The sequence below is a fragment of the Girardinichthys multiradiatus genome, chromosome 1, assembly GCF_021462225.1.
Source record: "Girardinichthys multiradiatus isolate DD_20200921_A chromosome 1, DD_fGirMul_XY1, whole genome shotgun sequence".
In the NCBI taxonomy this organism is placed as follows: domain Eukaryota; kingdom Metazoa; phylum Chordata; class Actinopteri; order Cyprinodontiformes; family Goodeidae; genus Girardinichthys; species Girardinichthys multiradiatus.
The window spans coordinates 21,125,942-21,144,804 of NC_061794.1; the positions used below are offsets into that span (position 1 = coordinate 21,125,942).

Below are 18,863 nucleotides of genomic sequence, written 5' to 3' on the forward strand. Positions count from 1 at the left end.
CCAGCGATCATCTGGCAAGAGGTGGTGTATAATCTGGACACGGGTCACCAGTCCATCCCAGGACATATTTCTCTAATGTAATATTTATTATGTTTTCTTTTTTCTTTTACACTACCTTACCAGGGAAGACAAGTAATTTCTCCATCTCTTTACACCACACAAGAGTTGCAGATAGATTTGCCTCCAGAAAATCCATCTCTGATGTTACACAGCCAAGTCCATTTCTGCCCCATTATCATTACAAATCTGCGTGCTAACTGTGTTTGTCCTGCTGTCTCAACTCACTGATCGTTCTCTTTATTAGTGGATACTACACAGAAGATTAGAAAACGCCTCCTTGCTTACACAAGATGAAGTGCCAGTGGGAAAGAGCATAAGTAGAGTGAAATCAATTGCACTGTACCAGTGTTTCTACTCAAAAACACTCCTCTGGGGAGCTCCATATGAAACTAATTCCATCATAAATATACATGTGTTACACAAAAACATACTGTCTGCCAGCGGAACAACTGTGAATTAATTTGCCTTCAGACTCTCTTAAACAAGGCTTGTTAAAGATCTTATCTTGCTGCTAATAGTCCACAGGCATTTATCTTCATTTAGCCAGATGTGTTGCCATTCTTGGATGCTGCTGGAGTTGGTGCTATTTTTGTTTCTCTCTATGCTCATAATATATATTTTTCTTCATTTTTCCTGAAGCACTTACTTAACCAGCAGAAAGAGGCCGACCCCTATCACACCCAGGCACCCACCCGAGACATATTAGTTACAAGGCTTTTAAACCAGTACGGGGGGAGTCTTGCTGTGAACAGTATTCACTTAGTACAAACACACAGCCTGGCTGCACGTTGGTGGTTGATGATTTAATAGCCTGTACTGTTCTGATAGTATGTGGGTTTTCTTTGTTTTTTTGGGGGGGGGTTGGCTCATTTGTTTTGCTGCTGTTTGTTCATGCATGAGGCTTTTTACAAGGTGCATATGAGTTTATGTTCTCAATGCTTCAGCCATAACGCTGCAGGTTTTTGCAGAAGTCCAACATTCAGGAAGAGAGAACAGACCAAGTTTCTGACTTATTGGTTTTTTTGCTCTTTAAATAGTTTCTTGAAAGAGAACAGTTTATAGAGAAATAGAGTTCATATGTCTGATGTTTTTAACCATGAGTTAGAAAACTATTCAAACATTTTGATTTAAAATATTTATTTTTGAAATTAGAAATAAGGAAGTGTTAGTTTCAACGAGTTGTTTTTTTTTTCAAAAAAAGCCTGTTTTTATTTTTATTTTTTATTCAACTTCAATTTAGTTTTTTGTACTCTACCAAACCGGTCCGATTCATATCTGTTTACATAGAATCCAGTTCGGTCTAAATTCAGTTTAAATCAATGCATTAATCCCAATACAATCATATCAAACGATCAGATTCTGATCCAGTTGCTTTCATCCATTCATTCCAAGTCATTCAGACCGATAATGCATTGCAGTAGAATCAATTGATCATTTAAGACAAGGTGGTAAAAAGTAAGGAAGCCCAGGCAAGAACATCCCGTCATTGACTTTGCAGCAGTCCTTCATTTTGAGCAAACATGTGGTGACAGTGGAAAGAAACTACTCCAATTTAGCGGGAGGAGACCTCCAGCACAATCAGGCTATGTATCAGCGACAATCTGCCACAAGAGGCTGGAGCTTGAGAGGACAGGGAGGAGATTCAGAAAGCACAGAAGCGCTGAGCCAGGAATCATTTCTGTAGAAAAGCAAAACAATAAGAATACCAAGTTAATGACAGCAAGGGCTTAGTCAATGGCTTTGACCAGAAAAGCCAGAAGCACTGAGGCAGTGTTGCCTGTGTGAAAAGAAAAACAAAGACAGTGCACTTAACTTACTTAAAGCAAATATTCCAGGATATATCAGTGATGGCTGTCCAAAAGAAAGACACTGCCAAATTGAGAAGATTGGAGTCAGGAGTACATTAATTGGAAAAGGCAACAAGAGCAATGTTCAGGAAAGAGACACAGCTAAACACAGAAGGTCTGAAGTACCTTCTGTGGAAAATAAAAACAAGGAATGTACCTAGAGTTATTGGCTGCAATAGCTCTGTCAGTGACTATCCAGGAAAGAGACTCGGCTTCACGAAGAGTCAGTCGGCTGGGGGGATCTTCAATGGACACGCTCTCCATGTACAAGAAACCAATGAATGTAACAAATGACCTCAAATGAAAATATGCAAAATAGATGTTTTCTTAAATGCAACATTCAAGTTTCACAAGTCAAAAACTAATGTTTAGGAAACAGTGTTCAATGGGAAAATGGGCAAAAAAAATCACTCAATCAAAACATAAATGCACCAAAATAAATGCATATTTCCCATAAAATCATAATTACTAATGCGTATTTAAATCATAAAAATGGGTCTCCTCAGAAGCATCTTCTAACGAACTGCAGAGGTTAAAACATGTATCTCAGTAGGTTGTTTAAACACTGCAGTTTGCACACTTATGTAGTCCTGCTGGATACTTTTCAACACTTGAGGTTGGCCTTTTAAAGTCGACCTTCTTCAATCGTCACTGATACCCCAACTCTCAGCCTTCAACCAAGCAACCAGTGCACTTAACGCATGATCCTTGTACAATGTGTGTGTATCCACGCTGGCATAATGTATCTCAGAGCTGAAATCCAGTCCTGGTCCAACATTTAATTAGGTTTCTTCAGACTTAATATGACATATGTCAGAGTTAGTGTTGTGTGACAAGCCTTGATGTGAGATATTATATGGTGCTGCTCTGTAGATAATGCATATTATAAATGTAGATGGTGGTTAACACGTCTACTTGAAAGCCTTCTTTTCCTATGGCGGGTGACATAAATATATAAATATGGTCACTTTTTTTCTTTTCAGAATTGAAAGTGATTCTGCATCTTGGCTGTTTTTTTTTTTTTTTTTTTTTTTTTGCTCTGCCTTTTAAAGCTATTAATTTTTCTAAAGAAAAAATTGAGGGAGAAGCAGTATTGAGCCTTATTATACGGGTGCCGTGGGGAAGCGAGGGATTAAGATGGTTCTAATGAGGTGACGGCTGTAATAAGAGTGTCTTTAGCAGGCCTCCAGTGCACCGCCTCTAAAACACGGCTCCTTATCGGAGAGGTTTAGGACCTGATAAGAGCCCCCATCCCCCCAAAAAAAGAAAAACTCCTATCTTTTGTCTTCACTTCTCCTCCTCTGCCTCCCTCCATCCGCCGTAAATGAGTCTGATCCCTTTCAGATGTGATTCAATTAATTTCTCTTATATTTAATTACAAGCGAAAGAGTCCAAGTTATCCCTCTCCCCTCGATAGGGGGTCCACGCTTCCTAACAAGCTTCCTCTGGTGAGTCAGGAGAGTCTTAATTACAGCTTTTACTTTTCTTTTATCCCACTTTTTCCCTCGTCTACTCCTTCTAATCCCTTCTGGTCTCGTCGGCTCGTCAACTAGCTCATTTATGTGTTTGTGCGTTTTTTTAGTGAGTAGCCAAAGAATTAAATGCAGTTATCTACTTCATCGTTTCACAAACATTTTACCATCATGGCCTGGTAAAACCTGCTGGTTGTATTTAAAGAGTGAGAGCTGTTTTAAGATAGTTTTATTGGAATAGTTTTTGGACAGCTGCGTACACCTTCAAAAAAATAAGTACACTTTAGTGGTGCATCCATCAGATTTAGTAAAACTCTGACCTGTTGTTACCATTTTTATTTTTTTATTTCACTACTAAATGCATTGAAAATTAGACAGCCTTAAAATAAACAATGATTTCTGAAAGGAGAGCACAGTTTTAGAGATGTCCCTCTATGCATCATTGATTGAAAATCTACAATACAGTAGAATCCTCCAGGTTATGGGCCAGACGTGTCTATAAATAATACCCAACTAGAAAGAATGGCAACATATCTAATTTACTCCTTTACAAGACAAAATATAGATCACTTTTTTTTCTCCTTTTTCCTCTTGATAATAGAATTTGCTCCATAACATGAGATATTACAGATCTATCCTCTGATTTACTATAATATGTGAATTTATTAAAATCATTCATTCCTTTATTGTAGCTATACAGGAACCTAAAGAAGCCGTTTTGAGAGATCGCCGCTCTTGGTAGTTGCAACACCTTCACAGTAAAGGTTGAAATGAACTTTCTAATTAGCTTTGCCTTTTCAACGTCAGGGGGAGCTTTGATATCACTTAGTCTATGGTCTTCTGGCTGACGATGGAAGGTATGATCAGCTGTTTTTCATGTTTGTTGCGTTTTAAAATATTTCACTCTAGTTCTACGCTGCCTGCACATGGTGTGGCTCCTTTACAAGTCATTTTCTCTTTTAGTGCAGAGGGTGCTGGGTGGCGCACGTGACCTTTGTATGTGTTCACCATAAAGTGTCCGGGTGACGCACTTAAGAGCTTCAAAGTCCCGCCTTTTGCATTCTTTAAAGTGAAGTCATATATTGACATTAAGATAACTGATTTCGGATGTTTGTTCATTTATTCAGAATCATCCTTGTGTGCATCTAGATGCATTGAAAAATAGATTTTATCCCCAATTCCCTCTAGAATAAGCAAGACTTAACATTTTCAAATCAGGCATGCTCCATGACAGAACATATCAGACTCCTTAAAAGGATAAAACGCAACAGCTTCGAAGTAATACTTTCAGATGCCTGTTATCTACCTCCATGTTAGCCTGAAGGTACAGCCCACAATTTCCTTCTGGAAGCTTCATACACATTTTGTGCGTCCTCTAACTTCATTGTCAAACATCTCACTGATACTAAAATATGATTCTTCTTAACTCGATCTCTAGTAAATATTTGTGTGGTATTATTTTCCCTTTCTGATAATTTGCCATCTGACACCTCATTTATTTTGCATCTCTTTGAGTACTCTCACTTTTCTGGCATATAACATTGAATTCCGATTGTTTGCAGGTTGCATATTCTTTCCACTTTATCTGCCATGATTATCAGTCAGTCGACTGGCATATTTTAGAACAGCTGGTGGTAAATTTGTTACAATTTGTCACTTGTTGCTTCTTCTTCGATAAGTATATATAAATCATTCCTTATTTAAAAAAGGCAGTTCAGCATCAGATTTTCAACAGTAATTTGCTATTCAAATACCTTTCCATAACACCCTGTAGCATTCATGCTACACCAATGTATTCGCCTGTGCGTGATAACACAACCCTTTGATAAAAGAGAAAAAGAACAAAACACACTGCTGTGCTTTGGCCTCTCTTCATGAATGTACCCATTGTCTCTCCCACCCCCCACCCCACCCCACCCCATTGTCATTATCCAAAACAGAGCACACTGACCTAATCTTTTCTGGGCAGTATGGAAAATTATGTAAAAACATCCCGATTCACCCTCACAGGACTTTCTGACTTCAGAAAGGTGGCAGAAGTGACCTTGTTTGCGCTCCTGCCTGTCATCTCCACCAACAGGCTGTTGCTTAGTTGTTATGGTGACTCATGGCTGAACTACAGGAAAACATGTGGCTTTAAGCGTTTGCATTTTCCATATTTGTTTACTTACCCTGTCCTTTTACTAAATACGTTTTAAATATTTCATGTGGTTGAACTGTTAAAAGGGCCTGCAGTGTAGGGACTTTGTGCCGTGACCGTACATGTGACCTGATCTGTACATGTGTGTGTTTTTGTGTCACTGACAGTTGTGTGTGTCTCTCTGGGGCTTCTCCTACAGACATCATCCTCAACCAACCGCATCCTGGACAACCAAACCGTTGGAGAGCTGAAGGCTGAGATTGCCTCTTTGAAGGGCTTACTGCTCAGCAGGTAACAAAGTTATCCAGACCCCTGTCACATGAAACAGCCTTTAGCTGTGTTTGTGTGTGTGTTGGAAGAGTCAGGACACGTTGCTTGTGGCCTTTTTGATTTCTGTAATGCAGTCCATTTGAACTGTGTGCCAGTGACACAAGAGCAAAGCACCATCCGCTTGATAACGTGCCACATGAAAGTTTGTGTTTTCCATAGAAAATACAAACTCAAACGTCACTGCATTTTTCTAAGCATCCAAAACATAGATACCTGAATTATGTAAATAAGAAAAGTAAAACAGTTTATTACTTATGGAGGTAGAATTGTTTAGTATTACTAACGTGTAATTGGCAAAACTCATTAGCTTTAAACTTCTTCGGACATGGTGAAGTTTAAACAGTTGGCATGTTCTTACTTATCAGCATGGGGAAACTGCAGATTTATACAACGGGTTCAGTGTTGGGGTGATGGTGGATTAGCTCACATGTACTGCTCACCGTAGGTCCATTACTCCTAATAACGCTGTTCTGTTAACTCCAAGTATAACATTTGTTAGGAAAGACAGAACCTCCTTGTACTGGTTTTGTTGAATATTTGGGGTAAAGGGTTATTGCATTTTACAAAATGTTTCTGGTATAAGTATGTGTACGTTATTTTTGCTGTCATGTGTATGAAATAGAATTGTGTTCATTGGCCACTTTAGTAGGTATGCCTCACTAGTTCTGGATTGGACCCTTTTTTGCTACTAAAACAGCCCTAATTGTTCTTGGCATAAATTCCACAAGGTTTTGGAAACATTTCTTAGATATTCTGGTCCATATTGACATGATGGCATCAAACAGTTGCTTCAGATTTGTTGGCTGTGGATCCATGATGTAAATCTCCCAGTGCCACCTCACTGTAAATGGACCAAACTTGAATAGCAATTTTCTAGTTACTGTATACTCGCTATTGAAAGTGGTGTTACACTGGAGCCACACTCACCCAACCACTCTCACAAACACGCTCAAATGGAGACTACTTGAGATTGAGTGCCTTGCCCAAGGCACTTCGACATGCAGCAGGGGAGAAGGTTGACACAGATTTTTTTATTTAACTGCTTAACAACGACTCTTTCCACTGATCCACAGCTGCCCCAACATCCCTAAGGTTTTGGGTTGAGATCTGGTGACTTAGATGCTCAGTTTGTAAGAAGGTCCAACGTGACAAAATATTTCCCACACCATGACACTACCACCACAAACCTGAATTGATACAAGGCAGTTTAGTCCCAACCTCTAAATCTTGCAGCTTAAACAAAGACTCGTTAGACCAGGAAACATTTATCAAATCTGTTATTGTCTAGCTTTGGTGAGCCTGAGCGAGCCTCGGTTTTCTGCTCTTAGCTGACAGCAATTTTACTCACACCGCTGATGCCCACTGGATATGTCCTCTTTTTTTGGGGGGCGGGCCATTTCGCTGTTAACCCAAGAGGTGACTGTGCTTGAAAATCCAGTAGATCAGAGATGTCTGAACTACTCACATTTCTATTATTTCATTCTCAAAGTACGAAATACAAGACAGGGCACCACTGATTCATTCTAGTAAAGCAGATGAGTCTGAAAAGGCCTCAAGATAGCATCTAAAAATTTTTTCAAAGAACAGTTCCCAAACAAGGGAGGTTAAAAAAAATCTACATATTTTTTATCAAATCTTACAGCAGTTTTTTCACTGTAAAATTAAACTTCTGTATAAAAATAAACTTCAGTCCTCAAATTCAGACCCACCTTGCATGCAAAAAGCTGTGCTGAGGATAACCAAATTTAACCTCGTAAAACCGCTCTGGAAAACCTAAGTATAGAGCATGAGGAACTGCACATACTGAACGTATGTGTTGCCGTGAAATCAGTTGCCGTTGCTGTCAAATCAGCGAAAGGCCGTGCACGTCTAAAACAGGTTTTAAAGTCAGAGTACATTTGTAATCCCTGCAGGGCTGAATTTAAATCTCAGAAAGAAGTTCCAAAAACAGAACAGCCATCAGGCAAACGTAACTCTACAGTGACGTATTTCTGAACGTTTTCCACTAATACGTGAACCATAGGAACACAATGTCTCACAGCTTCTACAAACTGCACAGTTGTTTACATTTTCTTTCACTTTACAACCAGCTGGGCTCACACTATAGCATTCAGCTGACTAATCTCTGTGTTAAAGTTTTTAACAGAGAGACAAGTACAGAAAGACAGATGACTGTAATTCAAAATAAGAGAAGGAAATGGCCAATCTGAGATTGAAACAATCAGTTATCAGATACATTTAACTTTTTTTAAATAAAAAAATGAATATTAATAGCAGACCTTATTATAATTATACTACTGGATAAATATTCACCGTATTCTCTTTAGCCTTCCCACATTTTTACTCTTCCTAATCAGACATAGCCCAGCTCAGTTGGGTCGATTAGCATGCATGATTATACATCCATGTCTATAATGAGCCCTGAAGTAAGAGTGTAAATCAGAAAACCAAGCAAGGACATAAATTGCTTCAGAACTGTCTGGTTGAACATGTTTTGTTCCCCCCCTCTCAAGTTTTAATCAGTAATAATCCTTTTGTCATTTGCTTTTCAGTTTTCATCCCAACTCGCGCTGTGACTTTCCCGGCAAAGGCTTGAATCATAAAATAAAGGCTCACCATCTGTCTCTAAACGTGTTACCTTTATGTTCTTCTGATCCAAATAGTCTCCAAACCGCAGAATCTTTTTGATCTTAAAAATTGCATTCTGTATAATTAGAGAAAAAAACTTGGAGCACCTTTACCAGGTGTGGTGAACATCTGGCTGTCGCTGGGGGAAAATATTCTATCATAATCATCAGGAGTACATTAGGATTGCATGGACATTCATGCACCTATATATTTTTTTTATAGATATGAGAGATCAACAAGTTCTTTGTTTAGTCCACAAAAATCTGTTAAAAATATTTTTCACAATAGAGATCCTGTTTAAATTAGGCCCAAACAAAGTGAAAGTGAGGCCTTCACCCCCAAACACCTTTCAGATGCAGTCAACTTCAGGACATTGTTTTGTGGATATTCTATTATTTTCCAACCACATTTTCAAATTATTTCGATGTCTGTTCAATGAAAATGCTTAGAAATGGTTAGGATATAAGTTTGAGTTAAACTTATAAAGAGCCATTTTAGGAGTCGGTTACAGACCACTGGTAGACCACCACAAAGTAGTGCCCAGTTGTTAAGTTCAAGGAAAGTTGGTGTTTTTTCTTCTTTTTCCAAATAAAAATTTGAAATGTGTGCTGTTCAGTTGTATTCAACCCCCCTGAGTCCATACTTTGCGACAAGATGAGACAAAATTGTCTCATCTTGCCAGAGAACGTTCTTCTACAACCATGGTGTTCTTCTTGCCACTCTTTCATGAAGGTCAGATGTAGAGTACACTAATAATGGCTCTTCTCTGCTTCTCTAATTAATACTGTAGATGACTGTACAGCATTTAGTTTCAGGGTGCCAGAGTAAAGGGGGGACTCTCTTTTTATTTGTAAACATCTTTTCCATTGACTTTACAACTGTGCGCTGCATTTAGTTGGTCTATCGCATAAAATCCCAAAAAGACGCATATACATTAGTGGTTGCAACCTGACTCAATGTGGAAAGATTTAAGGGGTCATAATTGTGTTTATATGGTGTTATAGTCTTGTGGTTGCAGTTGCCTACTCTTGGATGATAACTTTGTAAAAAAAAAAACAACTTTCCGCATATTTAGATCAGAATGAGGTTTTGAATGAAGTTGTCATTAACGCTAACTTATTTCCACTGTTTTTTTGTTTTTTTTCCCCCAACCCCACAGGAGACAGTTTCCTTCCACTCCTGCTATTCCTAAGATCCCCTCATGGCAGATTCCTCTGAAATCGCCTTCAGCGACCGGCTTACCATCTGTTAACCACACCAACAGCAGCAGTGACATCTCCCCCGTCAGTAATGAGTCCGCCAACTCTTCCCCAGTCAAAGATGGACACCAGAGCCCCCAGGATGCACTGGGGGGACCAGACGGAGCCCACGGGATCAACGGAGATACCTGCACGCCACCGCCGCCAGACCAGGTCCGCATGGAGGTGCAGGGTGAAGAGGAAAAGGAGGAGGATGACGAAGAGGATGATGTTAGCCATGTGGAGGAGGAAGAGGCTCTGAGCATACAGTCGCAAGATCGACGAGGCGGAGATGGACAGATTAATGAACAGGTTGACAAACTCAGGCGGCCTGAGGGTGCCAGCAACGACAGCGAGGTTGATTAGCCGAAAAGCAGAATCTCGGCTCGTTTCTCTAAGAACCTACTCACATCATTTCATTTCAATCCACCTTCCTTTCCGTTTCTACATCATCTTGTTGCATTCTGATGCTGAGCAAAATAAGGAGTAGTTATGGGTATTGAGAGGATCCACAGCTGACAGATATTGAAGTGGGTTGGTGAATTAAAGGCTTCCCACAATTTACCTTTGATAATGCAAATCAAGCTGCATGCTAAGCTAAGTCCAATGTAGTGACGCTTCTCCAAGGGGAGAAATAATAGAAGCGATAGTAAAATCACAACAACTTTAAAGGCGCCTGTTTAATGCTAGCCATGTTTGACTTTTAGCTTTTAATTTAAATCATTTGATCAGATTATTAGCAGCTCTGCTTCAGCATACTTGTAACTATACTGATTCAGACCGAAGCTGCACATCCGTTAGTCAGAAAGCAGATGTTGCTTTAGTCTCAAAGTTACACTGATCTTCCTGTGAAGCGTAGAACGAGTTTCTCTCCTTGCTGATGGCAATAGGAGAGGACAAGCTCTTCCAGGGCCTTAGCTCTCAACCTCTTTTATGTGTCCTTTTGCATTGGTGTCAGTCTGTCAATAATTCACAAGGCCAGCAGGGTGGCATTTGGGTGAAATAAAAGCCCTGAAATTCGAGATTAGAATGTGATGACGGGCTTTGTTCCATGCCGGTGTCAGAGTGCTCATATGCTCAGAGGACGAAGGGGGGAAAGATAAATGTTTTTTTCCCCCTCTCTCTCTCTCTCTTGCTTTCCTTTTTCACCGAAGGCTGAATCCTGCATCTTTGCGAGTGAGAGCTTTGTGCGCGAGTCAGGGGAGGAAAAACCCAGACAGTCTGTGGAGCTATATCTGTGTCTCCAGCAGGGCAGCTGATTTGGTTTGTGAAGTATGTTAATAATCAAATGATCAACAAATAACAGATGTATTAGTTCATGCAGCTTGAAATGTCAAGGAGGCTAAAAGTGGAAATCTAATACTAGAAGCCCAGTTGCATCGTATCATTTTCTATGACAAACCCTCCGGTCCAAATTAGGTAGGGCCTCCCACAGTGAGTAATCTTTACAGAAAACGGCAACAATATTTTGTAATTAAGCTGCAGTAAGACAAAAGCGCTGCCACAGAGGGAAGTTGCAGAACTGGTATTACTTTCTTTTTTCTCTCTCTCTCTTGATGTGGAGGAGGATGGGGAAGTAAAAAAAATGCCCCGTGATTGAAAAGGAAAGTAATAAATGAATACTTGACTTATTGAATTACTCACTGTGTCTCAAGCTAACAAGAAGAGTTCATGACTGAGAAGAAGGGATGCCGGCGGTTTTCGTCTCCATCACATGGTTTTCCTACGCGTAAAGAAAAGGCACAAATTATGTTTCATCATGTTATGACCATCATGAGCATCAAATAATACCTTTATTGTAAAATCTTGTTTTTATATGTATTTGATTGTTGTTTTTGGGGGGAGCATTGTATAAAATTCACCCACAACTGTAATAAATCTGGTTTACCACAAGAAGAGTGGCTTATAGTTATTTTAAAACAGAAACTGCATTGTGGTACTAATTTAAGATTGAATTAGAGAGAATTTCTGGTGAATTGGTACACAACAATCTGTCACAGTTTATCATATATTTACAGTGCCGTGCAAAAGTATTTACATTCCTGAAACTATTTCAGTTGTTGTCACATTACAACCACAAACTTTAATTGAATTATAAGGATTTATAAGACAGATCATCTCTTTAATTTTTTTCCTAAATTGTCCAGTATGTATCTCCATCCATCTTCTCATCAACTCTAATGGGCTTCCCTCTCCCTGCTGCAAAAAAGCATCCCACAGTATGTTGCAGCCACCACCATGTTTTACTGTGGGGAGGGTTTTTTTCAAGGTGATTTCCAGCGATGGCTTTCCTTCACACATCATTTTTCACTTGTGGCATATAACTTGTGGTTATATGCCACAAAAACGTATATCCTGTTCAAGAGATTCTCCCACCTTAGCTAGGTGGACAGAATGTCATTTCCAAAGAATTAAAAAACTGATAAATAGTGCGCTACTTTTTGTTTGTCTATTATATAAAATACAAAAAGGTTTGTGATTGTAATGAGTCAAAATTTGGAAAAATTGGGGTGTGAATAGTTTTTCAAGGCCCTGTATTTTATGCCTTAAACAGGCAACTCCAGATACAGGTGTGAACACCAGCCTACTTTATGTGTGTATTGAATGTAAAACCTTGACTAATCCTCTGCTGAGTAGTCTGAAACCATGACAAGCAGGGACTTCCACCATTTCCTCAGCTTTTTTCCCCAGAAGTGACTAAGTGAAGCGCTTTGTGATCAAAAGTTTCAATCTTTGTTTATTCCTGTGGGTTGATCAACAAGTTTGCCTCTTGTTTTCGGTTACACAAATGCCATCTTCACAAATGTCAATGTTTTAATTATTTTTGGCTGTTGGGATGTTGAGAAAAGCGACTTTTCCATTTAAGCTTCAGGTATTTAAAACTGGCAGAAATGCAACCAGGTGTACACTTGTGTTTTACTTATTTAAAGCATCTAAACTGAGCTGAATTTGAATATCCCATTCATATCCAGTTGTATATGATCCATTTCAGTGCAAATTCAGTTCAAATCAGTGAAATTTGTTCCACTACAATCCAATCCTAAAGTCAGATCCAGTTCCATACAGTCCAGTTCAATCCCAGTCATTCAACAAAGGCAATTCGATTTAGGGGGCTTATCTAGCATGTTTCACCTACACAAAAACAAAATGGGCTGTGATTGTTTTGATAACCATTGTTTATTGGGGGCCAAACATGTAGTCTACATGACCCACAATGCACACTTAACCTGGAGATTCAAGTGTATTATAAAAGCGATACCCATAACTCCTCTTGAGTTGCAAAAATGTCCTAAAATGTGATTCCAATGTGCTTAAGTGATTGATATCATGATTAATTCTATAATTATGGTTACGAGTGAGCAACGTACTCGTCTTACGCTTTATCGGGGACCGGGTCGTGGGGGCAGCAGACTCAGCAGAGACGCCCAGACGTCCCTCTTTCCAGACACCTCCTTCAGCTCCTCCGGGGGGGAGCCCAAGGCGTTCCAGGCCAGCCAAGAGACATGGTCCTTCCAGCGTGTCCTGGGCCGTCCCCTGGGCCTCCTCCCGGTGGGACGTGCCTGGAACACCTCCCGAGGAAGGCGTCCAGGAGGCATCTGATATACAGGGGTTGGACAAAGAAACTGAAACACCTGTCATTTTAGTGTGGGAGGTTTCATGGCTAAATTGGACCAGCCTGGTAGCCAGTCTTCATTGATTGCACATTGCACCAGTAAGAGCAGAGTGTGAAGGTTCAATTAGCAGGGTAAGAGCACAGTTTTGCTCAAAATATTGAAATGCTCACAACATTATGGTGACATACCAGAGTTCAAAAGAGTACAAATTGTTGGTGCACGTCTTGCTGGCGCATCTGTGACCAAGACAGCAAGTCTTTGTGATGTATCAAGAGCCACGGTATCCAGGGTAATGTCAGCATACCACCAAGAAGGATGAACCACATCCAACAGGATTAACTGTGGACGCAAGAGGAAGCTGTCTGAAAGGGATGTTTGGGTGCAAACCTGGATTGTATCCAAAAAACATAAAACCACGGCTGCCCAAATCACGGCAGAATTAAATGTGCATCTCAACTCTCCTGTTTCCACCAGAACTGTCCGTCGGGAGCTCCACAGGATCAATATACACGGCCGGGCTGCTATACCCAAACCTTTGGTCACTCATGCCAATGCCAAACGTCGGTTTCAATGTTGCAAGGAGCGCAAATCTTGGGCTGTGAACAATGTGAAACATGTATTGTTCTCTGATGGCTCCACCTTTACTGTTTTCCTCACATCCGGGAGAGTTACGGTGTGGAGAAGCCCCAAAGAAGCGTACCACCCAGACTGTTGCATGCCCAGAGTGAAGCATGGGGGTGGATCAGTGATGGTTTGGGCTGCCATATCATGGCATTCCCTTGGCCCAATACTTGTGCTAGATGGGTGCGTCACTGCCAAGGATTACCGAACCATTCTTGAGGACCATGTGCATCCAATGGTTCATACATTGTATCCTGAAGGCGGTGCACCAATACACACAGCAAGACTGGTGAAAGATTGGTTTGATGAACATGAAAGTGAAGTTGAACATCTCCCATGGCCTGCACAGTCACCAGATCTAAATATTATTGAGCCACTTTGGGGTGTTTTGGAGGAGCGAGTCAGGAAACGTTTTCCTCCACCAGTATCACGTAGTGACCTGGCCACTATCCTGCAAGAAGAATGGCTTAAAATCCCTCTGACCACTGTGCAGGACTTATATATGTCATTCCCAAGACAAATTGACGCTGTATTGGCCGCAAAAGGAGGCCCTACACCATACTAATAAATTATTGTGGTCTTAAAACAGGTGTTTCAGTTTCATTGTCCAAAAACCTGTAGATGCCCGAACCACCTCAACTGGCTCCATTTGAGGCAGGAACTCCCCTCCAACCTGAAAAGGACAGGCCACCCTTTTCCGGTCGAGAACCATGGCCTCGGACTGGGATGAACTGATCTTCATCCCAGCCGCTTCACACTCTGCTGCGAACTGCCCCAGCGCATGTTGTAGGTCTTGGCTAGGGGGCCAGCAGGACCACGTCATCTGCAAAAAGAAGAGACAAAATCCACTGGTCCCCAAACCAGACCCCCTCCGACCCTTGGCTGCACTTAGAAATCCGGTGACAAAGGGCAGCCCTGCCAGAGTCCAACATGCACCGGGAACAGGTCCGACTTAAGGGCTGCCCTTTGTCAATGCGGACCAAACACCTGCTCCACTTGTACAGAGACCGGATGGCCCCTAGTAAAGGCCCCCCAATTCCATACTCCTGGAGCACCCCCCACAGGACACCACGAGGGACACAGTTGAATGCCTTCTCCAGGTCCACAAACACATGTGGACCGGTTGGGCAAACTCCCATGAACCCTCAAGTACCCTGCAGAGGGTATAGAGCTGGTCCAGTGTTCCACGGCCAGGACGAAAACCACACTGCTCCTCCTGAAGCTGAGGTTCGACTATCGGCCGGACTCTCATCTCTAATACCCTGGTGTAGGCCTTACCAGGGAGGCTGAGTAGTGTGATCCCCCTATAGTTGGAACACACCCTCCGGTCCCCCTTCTTATGAAGGGGGACCACCACCCCAGTCTGCCAGTCCAGAGGCACTGTCCCCGACCACCACGCAATGTTGAAGAGGCGTGTCAACCATGACAGCCCTACAACATCCAGATACTTGAGGTACTCAGGGTGGATCTCAGCCACTCCCGAAGCCCTGCCACTGCGGAACTTATTAACCACCTCAATGACTTCAGCCTGGGTGATGAAAGAGTCTAACCCCGAGTCCCCAGCCTCTGTTTCCAACAGGGAATGCGTGATGGCAGGATTGAGGAGATCCTCGAAGTACTCCTTCCACCGCCCGATAATGTCCCCAGTCGAGATCAGCAGCCTCCCACCCCCACTGTAAACAGTGTTGGCGAAGCACTGCTTCCACCTCCTGAGACGCCAGACGGTTTGCCAGAATCGCTTCGAGGCCAACTGGTCAAGCCGGGTTATGAGTATTTAAATAAATTCATTGTGTTGCAATGCATCTGGCCACTCCAGGGTGATTGGAGCCAATAAAACTCCACATATGAAGTTCAGCGTTTAATATTTTCACCCTGGATGTTCATTTGTCAAGTTTTTGGTCAAAAATAGCCAACTGGTAGGGAACGCTACTTTTTAGGTAAGACCTAGCAAAGTAGCCTCTAGGTGTACATATTCCACATATTTGTTCTGTAAAGAATTAGTACCACTGATGTTTTGTGTTAGATCCTGCCTGTCTCTGTCTAAAGGTCAAGTGAAGAGTCAGATGGAGAAACCGCACCTGATCTAGGCTGCGGGTCCTAATAGTATTGGCCACAAACTCCTAAAGACCCTTTTAGACCAGCTGTGTGTGGTTCTGCAGCACCTCTTCAAACTAGTTTGACCCATTAGAAGGTTCCAAGGCTGTGGAAGACCACCTGCCTTGTTCTAATATCTAAAAAATGCTTAACAACTGTAGACCTCTTGTGTACAATAGGAGTCAAGTCTGACTCCTATAACATCCCATGTCATGAATCAGAATCAGAATCAGCTTTATTGCCAAGTTTGTACATACAAACAAGGGATTTGACACTACACTTTGCTCTTTTGTTCTGAAGAGACCACCTGAGTCAGCAAACAAGCACATCAGGACCCCCTGCAGTTTGCTTTTTACCATGGAGTTGAAGACACTATTATACACCTGCTTCAAGAAACCCACTGTAATCTGGACAAAGGAGGCAGCACCGTGAGTACCAATCAGAGTCCTATCATCTGCAGAAGTACTCAGTTGACCATGCAGTTGTCAGGTGCTTTAGAGATGGACAAGAAGCTGAGTACAGAGAGCTGGTGGAAAAACAGGAAGATATCAAACACTTCTTCCAGTATGGGAGAAGACATGAGGTTAAGCAAGGAGTATAAATACTTGAGTGCTCACCTGGACAAGAGACTGGATTGGAGATACTGTCTAAAAGAAGGGACAGAGCACACTACTTGTCGAGGAAGCTTATGTTCCAAGTTGTTTGCAGCAAGATGCTGCATGTATTCTATAATTCTGCTGTGGAGAGCAATATACTGTATTTTACTATCATCTTTTGGGGTAGCAGCATCAGAGCCAGTGGTCAGGACAGTTCCAGGCTATGTTCTGGAGCCTCTACAAACAAGAATGCCCTATAAATTGAAATCATAATGGACAAACCTGAGTACCCTCTTCCTGAGAAGTTAATTAAAAAATAGTGTTGTCAGTCACAGGCCTCATCAGATCCGCTGTAACACAGACTGCTACAGCCATCAGCCTAGCCACAGCCCTCAGTATCATAACTCTTTGAGGAAACTTGGATAATGAGCGCTCCTCCAACATCTCGTCTCTCTTTATAGTTCAGCAATTGGGACACAGCATGCACATAAAGCATGTTCTGTGTTTCAAGACCAGGATCATGTATAGTAGAGAATAACTGTTTTGGGCTCAAGATTTTGTGCCTTTACTCAGTACCAGTTTTCTGTGGCATGGTCAAAATTAAACGTTCCCTTTTTGAATGCTAGGTATTGCCATGCATTGTCAAGTGTATGAATTTAATTTATCAATGTCTGAATGATCAATAGCATTTCACATATTGATGAGGTGTATAAACTTCTTGAAGGTTCGATACCACAACCCTTCGTAATCCATTAACCTTTCCCTGGAGTTCAGGTCAACGTTAGATTTATAGGGACCTACTGTAATAAATCCACTTGTACATCATTTAGTGTCTTGGGGGATTTGCAGTGCATTCCTGTCTACAAAGCATCATTTATCCTAGCCTCATATTCTCATCTGTATTATGAAGAGTCCCAACACCATACACCACAGTTTGCATTATGAACCCTGTGTGCATTTAAATTTGCTCCCTTGTGCCAGTGGCTCTCGGTGTGGTGGTGAAGAGAGGGGCTGTTTGTCCAAAGCAACACCTTGGTTTTGACACCATTTGACTCCCCAGCTGGGAGCCTTAACCTCATCAATCTTGCTGCTAAACGGAGAGCACTCAATAGGATGGTGTATTGACACGATCTGAACTCCATTGTTCACTGGAACTGAGCACTCAGCAGGTTAGAGGCCCGAGTGTCTCCTTGGATCAATGCAGGAGTTGTTAGCCCACAGCAGCAGCAGGAGCAGTTAGAGGACAACTGTGACTGTCTCTCCACCTTAAACATCTTCTGTTCTCCAACAGTGGAGCCCTCCACTGTTAATCATGTCACAGTGTTTTTGTTTTCCCATCACCCTAAATGGGGATATTTGCATAGCAACAGAGGTCCTTCTGAAGCATCAATCTTATCCAAACATGCAGAAAACTCGAGGAAGTGTGCTGTAATATGCTTTAGTAAAGGTCAAATGCAATGCAGGATGAAGCAAACTGGGGATGAAATCTTTCATGTGAGACATGAAGTATGTTGTGTGTAAATGGTGACAATCAGATGTCATTTTTACAATTAGTCTACTATGGAAGTATCATTTTAATCTTCTTGGACCATCTGTATGATTGTACTTATAGTGTAATCATCAGCAATGAGGACCTTTTCATCACTTTCTTCTGTCTATTCTTTGTTTTCTGAGGAGGAACTCTATAATGTTACTTAAATAAATTTGAAAAGGTTATTTGATTAATTTGAAATCTAAAACATATACTGTCACAGAGTGATACTTTTAATGAATTTCTGTTAACTAATAAATCCCAAATATCAATTTCTCAGAACGTTAAAATTTAGCATAAGACCAGTAAAAAAGATTGACACACTCTACAAGGAGGGTATGCCACAAAACGTTATTGCTAAATAAACTTGGTGTTTCCAGACCGCTGTCTCAAATTATATTAATGAAAAATTAAGTGGAAGTAAAATCTGCCGTGAAAAAAAGTGTACAATCAACAGGGATAACCACTGTTTTGGGAGAACTATGAACAAAACCCCATTCAAGAAGTTGGGGAAGTTTCACAAGGTGTGGACCTCAAAGTCAGTGTTTCAATATCCACCACCCACAACTAGCGCATTCTGTCCTAAGTAGAAATGTTGCTGAAGAGGATCAAACTTGCTCGAGGTCAAGTGTGAAGTTTCCCCAGTTTATGATGATCTGCTGGTGTTGGTCCACTGTGTTTTATGAAATCCA

At 41.3% G+C, this 18,863-nt stretch overlaps 1 protein-coding gene across 2 annotated transcripts in view; it reads left to right on the top strand.

Moving 5' to 3' along the window:
• Positions 1–11,611, top strand: part of pex14 (peroxisomal biogenesis factor 14) — a 75,332-nt gene extending 63,721 nt beyond the window's left edge. For both annotated transcript variants that reach the window (XM_047378327.1, XM_047378335.1), the window contains exons 8-9: positions 5,719–5,810; positions 9,637–11,611. In XM_047378327.1, the coding sequence (XP_047234283.1) occupies positions 5,719–5,810; positions 9,637–10,081 (537 nt within the window). In that variant the 3' untranslated portion in view covers positions 10,082–11,611. The remainder of the gene's footprint in view (positions 1–5,718; positions 5,811–9,636) is intronic.
• Positions 11,612–18,863: the final 7,252 nt, after the last annotated feature.